Source organism: Lampris incognitus, chromosome 3 (assembly GCF_029633865.1).
Source record: "Lampris incognitus isolate fLamInc1 chromosome 3, fLamInc1.hap2, whole genome shotgun sequence".
Taxonomy (NCBI): domain Eukaryota; kingdom Metazoa; phylum Chordata; class Actinopteri; order Lampriformes; family Lampridae; genus Lampris; species Lampris incognitus.
In genome coordinates, this window is record NC_079213.1 from 9,489,936 (window position 1) to 9,502,572 (window position 12,637).

The 12,637-nt window shown below is 45.7% G+C and overlaps 6 protein-coding genes across 6 annotated transcripts; 4 read left to right on the forward strand and 2 right to left on the reverse strand.

Moving 5' to 3' along the window:
• Positions 1-425: 425 nt before the first annotated feature.
• On the forward strand, positions 426-1,037 carry LOC130110047 (histone H1-like). The gene has a single exon (XM_056277024.1). The coding sequence runs from the start codon at positions 426-428 to the stop codon at positions 1,035-1,037; it is 612 nt and encodes a 203-aa protein (XP_056132999.1).
• A 1,532-nt stretch (positions 1,038-2,569) lies between these two features.
• Positions 2,570-2,996, forward strand: LOC130110069 (histone H2B 1/2-like). Its single transcript, XM_056277049.1, has one exon. The coding sequence runs from the start codon at positions 2,581-2,583 to the stop codon at positions 2,953-2,955; it is 375 nt and encodes a 124-aa protein (XP_056133024.1). The 5' UTR covers positions 2,570-2,580; the 3' UTR covers positions 2,956-2,996.
• Positions 2,997-7,103: 4,107 nt separating this feature from the next.
• LOC130110088 (histone H3-like) lies at positions 7,104-7,542 on the forward strand. The gene has a single exon (XM_056277068.1). It carries the CDS (start codon positions 7,110-7,112, stop codon positions 7,518-7,520), a length of 411 nt encoding a protein of 136 aa, XP_056133043.1. The 5' UTR covers positions 7,104-7,109; the 3' UTR covers positions 7,521-7,542.
• Positions 7,543-9,011: 1,469 nt separating this feature from the next.
• Positions 9,012-9,386, forward strand: LOC130110091 (histone H4). Its single transcript, XM_056277072.1, has one exon. It carries the CDS (start codon positions 9,030-9,032, stop codon positions 9,339-9,341), a length of 312 nt encoding a protein of 103 aa, XP_056133047.1. The 5' UTR covers positions 9,012-9,029; the 3' UTR covers positions 9,342-9,386.
• A 623-nt stretch (positions 9,387-10,009) lies between these two features.
• LOC130110057 (histone H2A-like) lies at positions 10,010-10,700 on the reverse strand. The gene has a single exon (XM_056277036.1). The coding sequence runs from the start codon at positions 10,447-10,449 to the stop codon at positions 10,066-10,068; it is 384 nt and encodes a 127-aa protein (XP_056133011.1). The 5' UTR covers positions 10,450-10,700; the 3' UTR covers positions 10,010-10,065.
• Positions 10,701-11,520: 820 nt separating this feature from the next.
• LOC130110075 (histone H2B 1/2-like) lies at positions 11,521-11,952 on the reverse strand. The gene has a single exon (XM_056277055.1). It carries the CDS (start codon positions 11,940-11,942, stop codon positions 11,568-11,570), a length of 375 nt encoding a protein of 124 aa, XP_056133030.1. The 5' UTR covers positions 11,943-11,952; the 3' UTR covers positions 11,521-11,567.
• Positions 11,953-12,637: the final 685 nt, after the last annotated feature.

The window sequence follows — 12,637 nt, forward strand, 5'->3', positions numbered from 1 at the left end:
GGTAAACGACTGTTGATCTGAATCCAATTCTTTTAAAAGGTTTTAGAAACCGAATATTGGAGCGTGTTGCAGTCACTGGCAGTGTATAGATGAGGTTTCACATGTCTCGAAACGGAAGGCAAACGTCTGCTCCACTCTAACTGGGTTTATTATGAGGTGCCAAGGGTCTCCTTCATGATCGATATTGTTTATAAGTGATTGTTTGACTTGAGAAGGTGATTTTTGGTGTTTTATCGGAGAGAGAAAACACAAGTGTGGCAGCGCTCCGGCAGCGCAGACGCCAGACTGGGGCAGTTGAGTCTCTCTGGTTCTCACAGTGTGTTTATATCCCTGCCTGCGCTCCTTCCCCTCTATCAGCCTACTGGCTCTGTTGAGTTCGCGTCTCCCAACAGTAGAAGAAGAAGAAGAAGAAGACTAAAGACTAAATGGCAGAAGTCGCTCCCGCACCGGCAGCCGCCGCCGCTCCGGCAAAAGCGGCCAAGAAGAAAGCCCCCCGCCCCAAAAAGAGTGGCCCCAGCGTCGCGGAGCTCATCGTCAAAGCCGTGTCGGCGTCCAAGGAGAGAAGCGGCGTGTCTTTGGCAGCGCTGAAGAAGACTCTGGCTGCCGGCGGCTACGACGTGGAGAAGAACAAGGCCCGCGTCAAAGTGGCCGTCAAGAGCCTGGTAACCAAGGGCGCTCTGGTGCAGGTCAAAGGAACCGGCGCCTCGGGCTCCTTCAAAATCAATAAGAAAGCGGAAGACGCCAAGAAACCCGCCAAGAAAGCGGTAAAAGCAAAGAAAGCCGTGGCCAAGAAACCCGCAGCCGCCAAGAAGGCGTCAGCTAAGAAACCCGCAGCCGCCAAGAAGTCCCCGAAGAAGGCCAAGAAACCTGCGGCAGCCAAGAAGCCCAAGAGCCCCAAGAAGGCCGCCAAAAGCCCCAAGAAGGCGGTCAAAAAGCCCGCCACCCCCAAGAAGTCCGCAGCTAAGAAGGCTGCTAAGCCCAAGACGGTCAAGCCGAAGGCGGCCAAACCAAAGAAGGCGGCCGCCAAGAAGAAGTAGATGGACACGTCGTCTTGATGAAACACCTCCAAAGGCTCTTTTAAGAGCCAACCACAATCACAATGAAAGAGCAGTTCGCAACAACCCAACCTCACCTATAAACGTCTTGATGCATGCTCTACAATAGATCATCCAGCTAAGAACATTACACAAACTTAAACCGATTCATCTTGGATACAATGTTTATTTACAGTTTACCTAGAAACGATAAAATGACTGAAATGGATTGTTACGACTTCATCGTTCGTCACACACTATTACTCTGAAATGACACAAAACACCTCAGTTCTCCAGTGGTTGGTTAGACCAGACAGCATTTGACTGGAAGACAGCTTTGTTTTGGGGGGGGGGGGGGGGGGCATGACCGTATAGCTACAAGTCTATGTTAATTCTCTATATCCTATAGCTGTAGTTGATTTAGTGACGTCACTGTTGGTGTTGTAACTGCTGCAGACTGACATGCCCTGTTTAAAATACATAATGACAGTTTTACAGTAAGTTTTAAAGTAACAAAACCATTAAACTGTACAAGGATATTTTCAGAGGAATGATGTCACTTGTTTCTTTTGTTTGTTTGATTTTTCTCTTATTTATTTTCTTTCTTTTTGTATGAGTTGTTTTCTCGTTTTCATAATCCCTAGTAGATTTGTTTTGTAATTATTTATTCAGTCATTTCTCAGTACAATTTTGTGGAATACATGTCTGCTATATTTGTACATTTCAATATTTTGCAATAAAGTTTATTAAATAAAAGACTGGCACGCCATAATGCAACAGGCAGTGACAGATTAACAAATAAGCAATCAATCAATAGATCAACAATCTACAAATTATTGGCTATTGTAAATAGCTTGGGTTAAAAGCGCCCATTAAATGAGAATATAAACACAGTTTAACACAATTTTTCATAAAATCGTTCCTTACACGTTTAAAAATATATTATTGAACCCGTATAGCAGTTACTTATGGATGAGCCACCCGCTTGTTTTTTTATACATAAAAAATAGCTCCTGCTTGCTGAACGTGATACCTTTTTTTCTTTTTCTCATAACCACCTTAAATTTTTTTGTTTACTTTAAAACAATATCTACTACTAGTATATATATATATATATATATATATATATATATATATATATATTTATTTTTTACTAAAACATTAGTTGTATTAGCTCAGGTCAATGAGGCCTACAGGCCATAAATAGCAAATAGAAGTTCAAAACTTGTAATGCTCACAAGAACTTAAGTTTATATTGATCTAAAAAAAATCAGGTGATAATATATGTATTATTATGGATTTGTAATCCGCTATAATGGAGCGGTCATTTTGGACCGGGAACACAAAATTAATGTGCAAGGAACAACAGGAAGACTACTCTAGTCCAAGGAGTCACGCGACACGGAGCATGCGCAGTCAGCTGACAGTATTTGACCAATCTTACACGAGGACCAGCACAGTAAAACTTGCATCAATTGTGTACAAATACAGCGTCTGAGCATAGCCGCCACCATTATTACTCTTGTAGAATTACGAGTGTAGCGTCATGCCTGAACCCGCCAAGTCAGCGCCCAAAAAGGGCTCCAAGAAAGCCGTGACCAAAGCCGCCGGCAAGGGAGGAAAGAAGCGAAGAAAGACCAGGAAGGAGAGCTACGCCATCTACGTGTACAAGGTCCTGAAGCAGGTGCACCCCGATACCGGCATCTCCTCCAAGGCCATGGGCATCATGAACTCTTTCGTTAACGACATCTTCGAGCGCATCGCCGGTGAGGCTTCTCGCCTGGCGCATTACAACAAGCGCTCCACCATCACCTCAAGGGAGATCCAGACCGCCGTCCGCCTGCTGCTCCCCGGGGAGCTGGCCAAGCACGCCGTGTCTGAGGGCACCAAGGCCGTCACCAAGTACACCAGCTCCAAGTAATCTGCCCATTGACACCAAACAAACGGCTCTTTTAAGAGCCACGCACAACCTCACCAGAGAGCTGTTCTGTTATCAGTGATACTTTATCATGTGCTGTGACGTCCAACACCGGAACAGTTTAATTCTCACACAGCTACTACTACTACTTTCGGCTGCTCCCGTTAGGGGTCGCCACAGCGGATCATCCCTTTCCATTTCTTCCTGTCTTCTGCGTCTTCCTCTGTCACACCAGCCACCTGCATGTCTTCCCTCACTACATCCATAAACCTCCTCTTTGGCCTTCCTCTTCTCCTCTTCCCTGGCAGCTCCATATTCAGCATCCTTCTCCCAATATACTCAGCATCTCTCCTCCACACATGTCCAAGCCATCTCAATCTTGCCTCTCTTGCTTTGTCTCCAAACCGTCCAACCTGAGCGGTCCCTCTAATATAATCGTTCCTAATCCTGTCCTTCTTCGTTACTCCCAGTGAAAATCTTAGCATCTTCAACTCTGCCACCTCCAGCTCCGCCTCCTGTCTTTTCGTCAGTGCCACTGTCTCCAAACCATATAACATAGCTGGTCTCACAACCATCTTGTAAACTTTCCCTTTAACTCTTGCTGATACCCTTCTGTCGCAAATCACTCCTGACACTCTTCTCCACCCACTCCAACCTGCCTGCACTCTCTTTTTCACCTCTCTACTGCACTCCCCGTTACTTTGGACAGTTGACCCCAAGTATTTAAACTCAGATGTCTTTGTCACCTCCACTCCTTGCATCATGACCATTCCACTGTCCTCTCTCTCATTCACGCATAGGTATTCCGTCTTGCTCCTACTGACTTTCATTCCTCTTCTCTCCAGTGCATACCTCCACCTCTCCAGGCTCTCCTCAACCTGTACCCTACTCTCGCTACAGATCACAATGTCATCCGCGAACATCATCGTCCATGGAGACTCCTGCCTGATCTTGTCCGTCAACCTGTCCATCACCATTGCAAACAAGAAAGGGCTAAGAGCCGATCCTTGATGTAATCCCACCTCCACCTTGAACCCATCTGTCATTCCAACCGCACACCTCACCATTGTCACACTTCCCTCATACGTATCCTGCACCACTCCTACATACTTCTCTGCAACTCCTGACTTCCTCATACAATACCACACCTCCTCTCTCGGCACTCTGTCATAAGCTTTCTCTAAATCTACAAAGACACAATGCAACTCTTTCTGGCCTTCTCTATACTTCTCAATCAACATTCTCAAAGCAAACATCGCATCTGTGGTGCTCTTTCGTGGCATGAAACCATACTGCTGCTCGCTGATCGTCACCTCTCCTCTTAACCTAGCTTCTATTACTCTTTCCCAAATCTTCATGCTGTGGCTGATCAACTTTATACCTCTGTAGTTGTTACAGTTCTGCACATCTCCCTTGTTCTTGAAAATCGGTACCAGTATGCTTCTTCTCCACTCCTCTGGCATCCTCTCACTTTCCAGGATTGTGTTAAACAATCTAGTTAAAAACTCCACTGCCATCTCTCCTAAACATCTCCATGCCTCCACAGGTATGTCATCAGGACCAACTGCCTTTCCACTCTTCATCCTCTTCGTAGCAGCCCTCACTTCCTCCTTGCTAATCCGCTGAACTTCCTGATTCACTATCCCTACATCATCCAACCTTCTCTCTCTCTCATTTTCTTCATTCATCAGCCCCTCAAAGTATTCCTTCCACCTTCTTAGCACACTCTCCTCGCTTGTCAGCACATTTCCATCTCTATCCTTGATCGCCCTAACTTGCTGCACATCCTTTGCAGCTTGGTCCCTCTGTCTAGCCAATCGGTACAAGTCCTTTTCTCCTTCCTTAGTGTCTAATCTGTCATACAACTCACCATACGCCTTTTCCTTTGCCTTTGCCACCTCTCTCTTTGCTTTACGCTGCATCTCCTTGTACTCCTGTCTACTTTCTTCATCTCTCTTACTATCCCACTTCTTCTTTGCCAACCTTTTCCTCTGTATAATTTGCTGTACTTCCTCATTCCACCACCAAGTCTCCTTGTCTTCCTTCCTCTGTCCTGATGACACACCAAGTACCTTCCTAGCTGTCTCCCTCACTATTTCTGCAGTGGTTTTCCAGCCATCTGGCAACTCTTCACTACCACCCAGTGCCTGTCTTAACTCCTGCCTGAACTCCACACAACAGTCTTCCTTCTTCAACTTCCACCATTTGATCTTCGGCTGTGTCTTCACTCGCTTTCTCTTCTTGGTCTCTAAAGTCATCCTACAGACCACCATCCGATGCTGCCTAGCTACGTTCTCCCCTGTCACCACCTTGCAGTCTCCAATCCCTTTTAGATGGCGCCTTCTACATAAGATATAGTCCACCTGTGTGCACTTTCCTCCACTCTTGTACGTCACCCTGTGTTCCTCCCTCTTCTTGAAATATGTATTCACCACAGCCATTTCCATCCTTTTCGCAAAATCCACCACCATCTGTCCTTCCACATTTCTCTTCTTGACTCCATACCTTCCCATCACCTCCTCATCACCTCTGTTCCCTTCACCAACATGTCCATTGAAGTCGGCTCCAATCACCACTCTCTCCTCCTTGGGTACCCTCTCCACCATGTCGTCCAACTCATTCCAGAATTCTTCTTTTTCATCCATCTCACACCCAACTTGCGGGGCATATGCGCTGATAACATTCAGCAATAAACCTTCAATTTCCAGCTTCATACTCATCACTCTGTCTGACACTCTCTTCACCTCCAGCACGCTCTTGACATACTCTTCCTTCAGAATTACCCCTACCCCTTTACTCCTCCCATTCACACCATGGTAGAAGAGTTTGAAGCCACCTCCGATACTCCTGGCCTTACTCCCCTTCCACCTGGTCTCTTGCACACACAGTATGCCTACCTTTCTTCTTTCCATCATGTCAGCCAGCTCTCTCCCTTTACCAGTCATAGTGCCAACATTCAAAGTTCCAACTCTCACCTCCACATGCCTACCCTTCCTCCTCTCTAGCTGCCTCTGGACATGCTTTCCCCCTCTCCTTCTCCTTCGCCCAACAGTAGCATAGTTTCCACCGACACCCTGCTGGTTAACAGTACCGGTGGCGGTCGTTGTTAACCCGGGCCTCGACCGATCCGGTATGTAAGTCTTATTTATGATCCGCATATTTGATTTGGCAAAGATTTTACGCCGGATGCCCTTCCTGACGCAACCCTCCCCATTTGTCCGGGCTTGGGACCGGCACTAAGGATGCACTGGCTTGTGCATCCTCAGCGGCTGGGTTTAATTCTCACACAGCTATAGAAATAAAAGTTGGCTGGGCTTGATTTGTTAGCTGTTCGTGGATACAAGGGAAATTGGGTAGTCCGATCCCTCTAGTGATCTGAAGCCTCCATTCTCATTTCCCTCATGCATGCATCAAAGGGAAATCCGATCAGTTACGAATTCGAGTCTGGTCTTTTTTAGAGTCGCATCTAAAAATACTTACATTTTTTGCAAGTTTATTGGGTGATGGTTTAATTACTCAATGTGTATTTATTTTTTGATAATTGTAAGTAAACCTTTGAAGTCTTCCAACAGATCTATGGACATGTGTACAAATGTTCCTCCATTGTCACCAGTCAACCTGAGCTTTGTTAAAGGATCAGTTTAAAGTTTTTTTTTACTCATATTTTTCTTCAAAATCTTTAAAACCTTGTTTTCTTACCAGTCTTATTAAATTTAGGGTAAATGTGTGTGCCTATTTGATTTTTCACTGCCAGTCATTGGCGAGACAATCGGTTATAATAAACATACTGATCAATCCATATTCTAAACTATAACCTACATATTCATATAATCTACTAGATAATCTATATTTTAGCATTTTATTCATCGACCAATAATTTAATAATCTATACATATATTAATGTGAGATGGTTTTCATTTGCTTCTGTTTCAGACTTGGTTGGGTTATGAGAAGCTGACGTGAGGAGGCGCCCTTTAGTTTGAATGTTCCGCGGGTTTTTCAAAGCGACTCTGCTCCAATAAGGATCTGTCAGAGAGCACGTGTTCCTGGCCAAGACCAATCAGCGTGTGGCTGGACTCCGGCTCTGGCTATATAACCACGGCGTTTGCAGCGTGCCAGTAAGTCTTTAGTAAGGAGAAGTGAGACTTTCGTCTACTATGGCTAGAACAAAGCAGACCGCCCGTAAATCCACCGGTGGCAAAGCCCCCAGGAAGCAGCTCGCTACCAAGGCCGCCCGTAAAAGCGCCCCGGCTACCGGCGGTGTGAAGAAGCCTCACCGCTACAGGCCCGGTACCGTCGCTCTCCGAGAGATCCGTCGCTACCAGAAATCCACGGAGCTGCTGATACGTAAGCTGCCCTTCCAGCGGCTGGTGAGGGAAATTGCTCAGGATTTCAAAACTGACCTGCGCTTCCAGAGCTCCGCTGTCATGGCTCTTCAGGAGTCCAGCGAGGCTTACCTGGTCGGTCTGTTCGAGGACACCAACCTGTGCGCCATACACGCCAAGAGGGTCACCATCATGCCCAAGGACATTCAGTTGGCTCGCCGCATCCGCGGAGAGCGTGCTTAAGCCCCGTCACCTGACAACCCGCAACGGCTCTTTTAAGAGCCACACACATGTCACTGAAGAGCGTTTGTTCACAACCTTGGGGGGGCGCTGACTTCAACTTAAGTCAATTGTTCTATATAAATGTTGCAGCTACTTTCTGTGTTTTCTAACCATTTAAGCCTGGATAATGTAAATGTGTCATCACATTTAAGATACAAACCACAGATGGGCAGAGGTGTAAAAACCAGGTGCTTCATCAACAGGGACGTACATGAAGAGACGTAACATCATACGAGACCATTGTCTCAACCGCCTCCATGAAATGATGTCCCTCACCTCATCCACAAACTCCAGTGTTCTGAATGTGATGTTCATTACTGCCTACCAACCGTTTAAGAATAGATGCCAGATACTTAGAGATGTTATGGGTCACTGAGTTAATCATACTAACAATAGACCCCAATGGCACATCCTGTTTATTTATCTTAGGTAAACCATCAGGAACACTCACTTTGTCATTTCACTTCATGCACTTGTGTACATGAAATGAAACGAAATGCCCTTTTCCCCAGCCCACAGCAGTACAACACAAACACAAAAACACATCCAAAAACTACCAGAACACACTTATCCAAGCCAATAAAACTAAATAATAAACTAAATAGTTGTCGCTTCCCCTGGGTATAATCTATGGTACACATTTCTGTCAGTAGCATTGCCCTGTTCTAACACCTTCAGACGATCTTATCACTTTTTTTCTTGCAACCACTGCCTGGATCTCGTTTCAGGGGCTCATGAGTATTTCTGTCTCCAAGTAACGTCATAAAAGTCTCTCAATAAATGTTGTGTCCAGATGAACTGAGTCGCCTTACTAACAGCTCACAATCACTTTCCATGCCTAACATTACTAATGTCTTCCAAAACAAAAGCGGTGGTGGTGTGAGCAAATAGTCATAGGCCAAGCAGAATTCAGCTTTGGACGTGACTTTCACTAATTTATCTGGATCAAATACTACCCTACTTTTGATATAAGCACTCTGGTTGAAATCGTTGCTGGGTTTTGAAAGAGGTGGTAGGAGGAAAATGTCTGATTTCACTTCTTTGGCCTGATGCGCTGACTTTGCCATCTCCACATCAGCAGCCTGCTGTGTTTCGGTCTTCTGTGGGTGAAGCGGATTATTTGCCACTTGGTAAAGAAGAAGAAAGTGTTTTTTATTATTATTATTTTTACAAGAACGTAGGGAGGGAAAGAAGGAAATGTTAAGGAAAGGAAGCATTTATTTAAAGAGCAATTCTACAATAAGTTTTTATTTCAGTTTAATGAATGTATCTGTCGATGTAATTTGAAATACAATGGGGCCGTTCACATCGTCACCAGCGTCTTGATTTCCTGAAGGGGGAGGGGCTACACCGGACCAACCCACGAGGCTCTCCGCCTCTATCAGGTCCGCAGATGAGGTTTAATTATACGGACCCTTACAGCGACGTGCTTAGTTTGTCGTATTCATCGGTGAGCAGTCCAGTGTAAAGATGAGTGGCCGTGGTAAAGGAGGTAAAGGTCTGGGTAAAGGAGGCGCCAAGCGCCACCGCAAAGTCCTTCGTGATAACATCCAGGGAATCACCAAGCCCGCCATCCGCCGCCTGGCTCGCCGCGGCGGAGTGAAGCGTATCTCGGGTCTGATCTACGAGGAGACCCGCGGTGTCCTGAAGGTGTTTTTGGAGAACGTGATTCGTGATGCCGTCACCTACACCGAACACGCCAAGAGAAAGACCGTCACCGCCATGGACGTGGTGTACGCCTTGAAGAGACAGGGACGCACCCTGTACGGCTTCGGCGGTTAAACTGAGAAACCAAACCCACACAAAGGCTCTTTTAAGAGCCGCCCACGTTCTCGAGAGACTTCCTTACGATTGTAAATGTAATATGTTTGTGATAGATCAGTTTTAAGGCGGCACCGTGGTTATGGCAATATGCCACAACTGGCTATATAAACACGGAAGCGATATTTGTATTTTACTTTTTTAAGGTGATATTTTTCTCAAACCAATAAGCTTTTTGACTGAAAACAGTTGAATTCTGCTTTGACTGACTGATCATACTATTGATTTTGTTTTGGAAGACGTTAGTGATGTCAGGCATGGAAAGTGACGGTAAGTTAAGGCTGAATCAGTTCATCTGGACACATTCGAGAGAAATTTACTACTTAAAGATTATTGGGATCATCAAACCTTCCATTTTAAAAAAATCTCAATAAATCCTTTTAATCACCTGTCATTTACATCTTAAATGTGATGACATCTTTACGTTATTCGGACACTTGAAAGTAGTTAAATATTTTTTTCGATAAGTGGTTGCAACATTTAAATAGAATAGCTTGAGAGAAGTTGGTTCAAGTCAGCGTTTTTCCCAGATTCCCTTGCAGTTGAATAAGAGAACAGTCACCAGTTTGTGATCTGCTGTGAAATGGTAGCAACATGGCATGGAAACAGGAGCACTGCTTTCTCTCAGATTAGTGTGGCTCTTAAAAGAGCCTTTGTTGTGTTGGGCTGAAGGCTGTATGTGGATCTACTTCTTGGCGGGCTTGTCGGTCTTCTTGGGCAGCAGGACCGCCTGGATGTTGGGCAGCACGCCGCCCTGAGCGATGGTCACTCCGCCCAGCAGCTTGTTGAGCTCCTCGTCGTTGCGGACGGCCAGCTGCAGGTGACGGGGGATGATGCGGGTCTTCTTGTTGTCCCGGGCCGCGTTTCCAGCCAGCTCCAGAATCTCAGCGGTCAGATACTCCAACACAGCCGCCAGGTAGACCGGGGCTCCGGCACCGACACGCTCGGCATAGTTGCCCTTGCGGAGGAGTCTGTGAACACGGCCCACGGGGAACTGGAGCCCGGCACGGGAGGATCGGGTCTTGGCCTTGGCCCTCGCCTTTCCACCGGTCTTTCCTCTGCCGCTCATGTTTGATTCTCTTCGTTCAGTTAAACGCTGAAAGCTAAAGTCGCGACCAGTCAGCAGGCGGTATTTATACACGGAGCTACGCGAAGATAAAACACGGTCCAATCAGAGAAGAGTATTTAACTGATGAAATTGGCGCGAGGTCTTCGCCAATGAGCTATAGAGAATCTGTTAAACGAGCGCTTAACGTTTAGACCAATCAGAGCTGGTGGTGTTAAAACGTCACTCTAACAGATTCGGCCTCTCGACCGTCTTGGTATTTGTGCTTATATTATAAAATGTTCTCTTAATATACACTGTAAATTTACTCTGGCAAAAGTGCTTTGTTTTTGTTTAACATTATCATCATTATTGTTAATACTACAGTTCATTTTCTTTATTTACTTTTGTAATGACCATGTAAAGGTGTAAGGTTGTTTATAGTTGACTGGTCAGATGATATATATATATATACACACACACACACACACACAACGTTCCTGTATCGTTTGTATTCTTGCTAACAAAAATAAAAATATCTTGGTATTTGTGGCATCTTTATAATATGCATGTTCTGTCTTCACAGCCTCGTTCAGATCAACACAGAAGCTGTGCACTTCTTCGAGACTGGCACCATGGATGCACACCAGTCGGTGGGCTGTGTCACCCTCTGGATGATGGCATTTCTCTCCATCTTCGGGAGCTCCTCCTTTACCTTTTTCAGCATAGGGAGAGAGGTGGGCGCCGTGCTGTGTGTGCAGCATATGGCTGAGCATTGTCTTTCAGCTGTATACTCACAGGTTGTCTTTAATATCGCATGCTCACCACATGCCTGTAGGCGTCTTCTGTTGCGCACCGTTTCATCCATTGGGAGAAGAATGCTGAATATGAAGCTGCCAGTGAAGAGGAAGGCCAAAATGGCTTATGGATGTGATGAAAGAGGACATGCAGGTGGAAGAAGAATGCAGAGGACAGGAAGAGATGGAAACGGATGATCCGCTATGGCGACCCCTAACGGGAAGCAGCCGAAAGTGCTACTTAACGTCACAGCACACGATAAAGTATCACTGATAACATAACAGCTCTCTGGTGAGGTTGTGTGTGGCTCTTAAAAGAGCCGTTTGTTTGGGCCAATGGGCAGATTACTTGGAGCTGGTGTACTTGGTGACGGCCTTGGTGCCCTCAGACACGGCGTGCTTGGCCAGCTCCCCGGGGAGCAGCAGGCGGACGGCGGTCTGGATCTCCCTTGAGGTGATGGTGGAGCGCTTGTTGTAATGCGCCAGGCGAGAAGCCTCACCGGCGATGCGCTCGAAGATGTCGTTAACGAAAGAGTTCATGATGCCCATGGCCTTGGACGAGATGCCGGTATCGGGGTGCACCTGCTTCAGGACCTTGTACACGTAGATGGCGTAGCTCTCCTTCCTGGTCTTTCTTCGCTTCTTTCCTCCCTTGCCGGCGGCTTTGGTCACGGCTTTCTTGGAGCCCTTTTTCGGCGCTGACTTGGCGGGTTCAGGCATGACGCTACACTCGTAATTCTACAAGAGTAATGATGGCAGTTTCGCGCAGATACTGTATTTATACACAATTGATGCAAATTTTACTGTGCTGGTCCTCGTGTAAGATTGGTCAAATACTGTCAGCTGACTGCGCATGCTCCGTGTCGCGTGACTCCTTGGACTAGAGTAGTCTTCCTGTTGTTCCTTGCACATTAATTTTGTGTTCCCGGTCCAAAATGACCGCTCCTTTATAGCGGATTACAAATCCATAATAATACATATATTATCACCTAATTTTTTTAGATCAATATAAACTTAAGTTCTTGTGAGCATTACAAGTTTTGAACTTCTATTTGCTATTTATGGCCTGTAGGCCTCATTGACCTGAGCTAATACAACTAATGTTTTAGTAAAAAAAAAAAACAGTGTATGGATTATTTCAACTATAACAAATAATTGTGTTTTTTCTTGCTTCCAGTCTGGATTTACCTCAATCTATCCACATCACAAACACGTTGTAGACCAACACATCCAAGATGTTGAAGAACATCACCATGGGCCAACGTCATCCTCTCACAAGAGTAAGTGCCAGTAACCTGCAAAAGTGCAACAACCAGTAAATAAAATGAGTACATACAAGTGATACTTAATGTCAGCATAGTAACGTGAAAATTTGCATCAAAGCATTGTTCCGGGGAGTTCTCTGGGCGAAAACA

Excerpts from the sequence above, each read along its gene's own strand:
- LOC130110069 (XM_056277049.1), top strand. The coding sequence starts at position 2,581 with ATGCCTGAACCCGCCAAGTCAGCGCCCAAAAAGGGCTCCAAGAAAGCC.
- LOC130110088 (XM_056277068.1), top strand. The coding sequence starts at position 7,110 with ATGGCTAGAACAAAGCAGACCGCCCGTAAATCCACCGGTGGCAAAGCC.
- LOC130110091 (XM_056277072.1), top strand. The coding sequence starts at position 9,030 with ATGAGTGGCCGTGGTAAAGGAGGTAAAGGTCTGGGTAAAGGAGGCGCC.
- LOC130110047 (XM_056277024.1), top strand. The coding sequence starts at position 426 with ATGGCAGAAGTCGCTCCCGCACCGGCAGCCGCCGCCGCTCCGGCAAAA.
- LOC130110075 (XM_056277055.1), bottom strand. The coding sequence starts at position 11,942 with ATGCCTGAACCCGCCAAGTCAGCGCCGAAAAAGGGCTCCAAGAAAGCC.
- LOC130110057 (XM_056277036.1), bottom strand. The coding sequence starts at position 10,449 with ATGAGCGGCAGAGGAAAGACCGGTGGAAAGGCGAGGGCCAAGGCCAAG.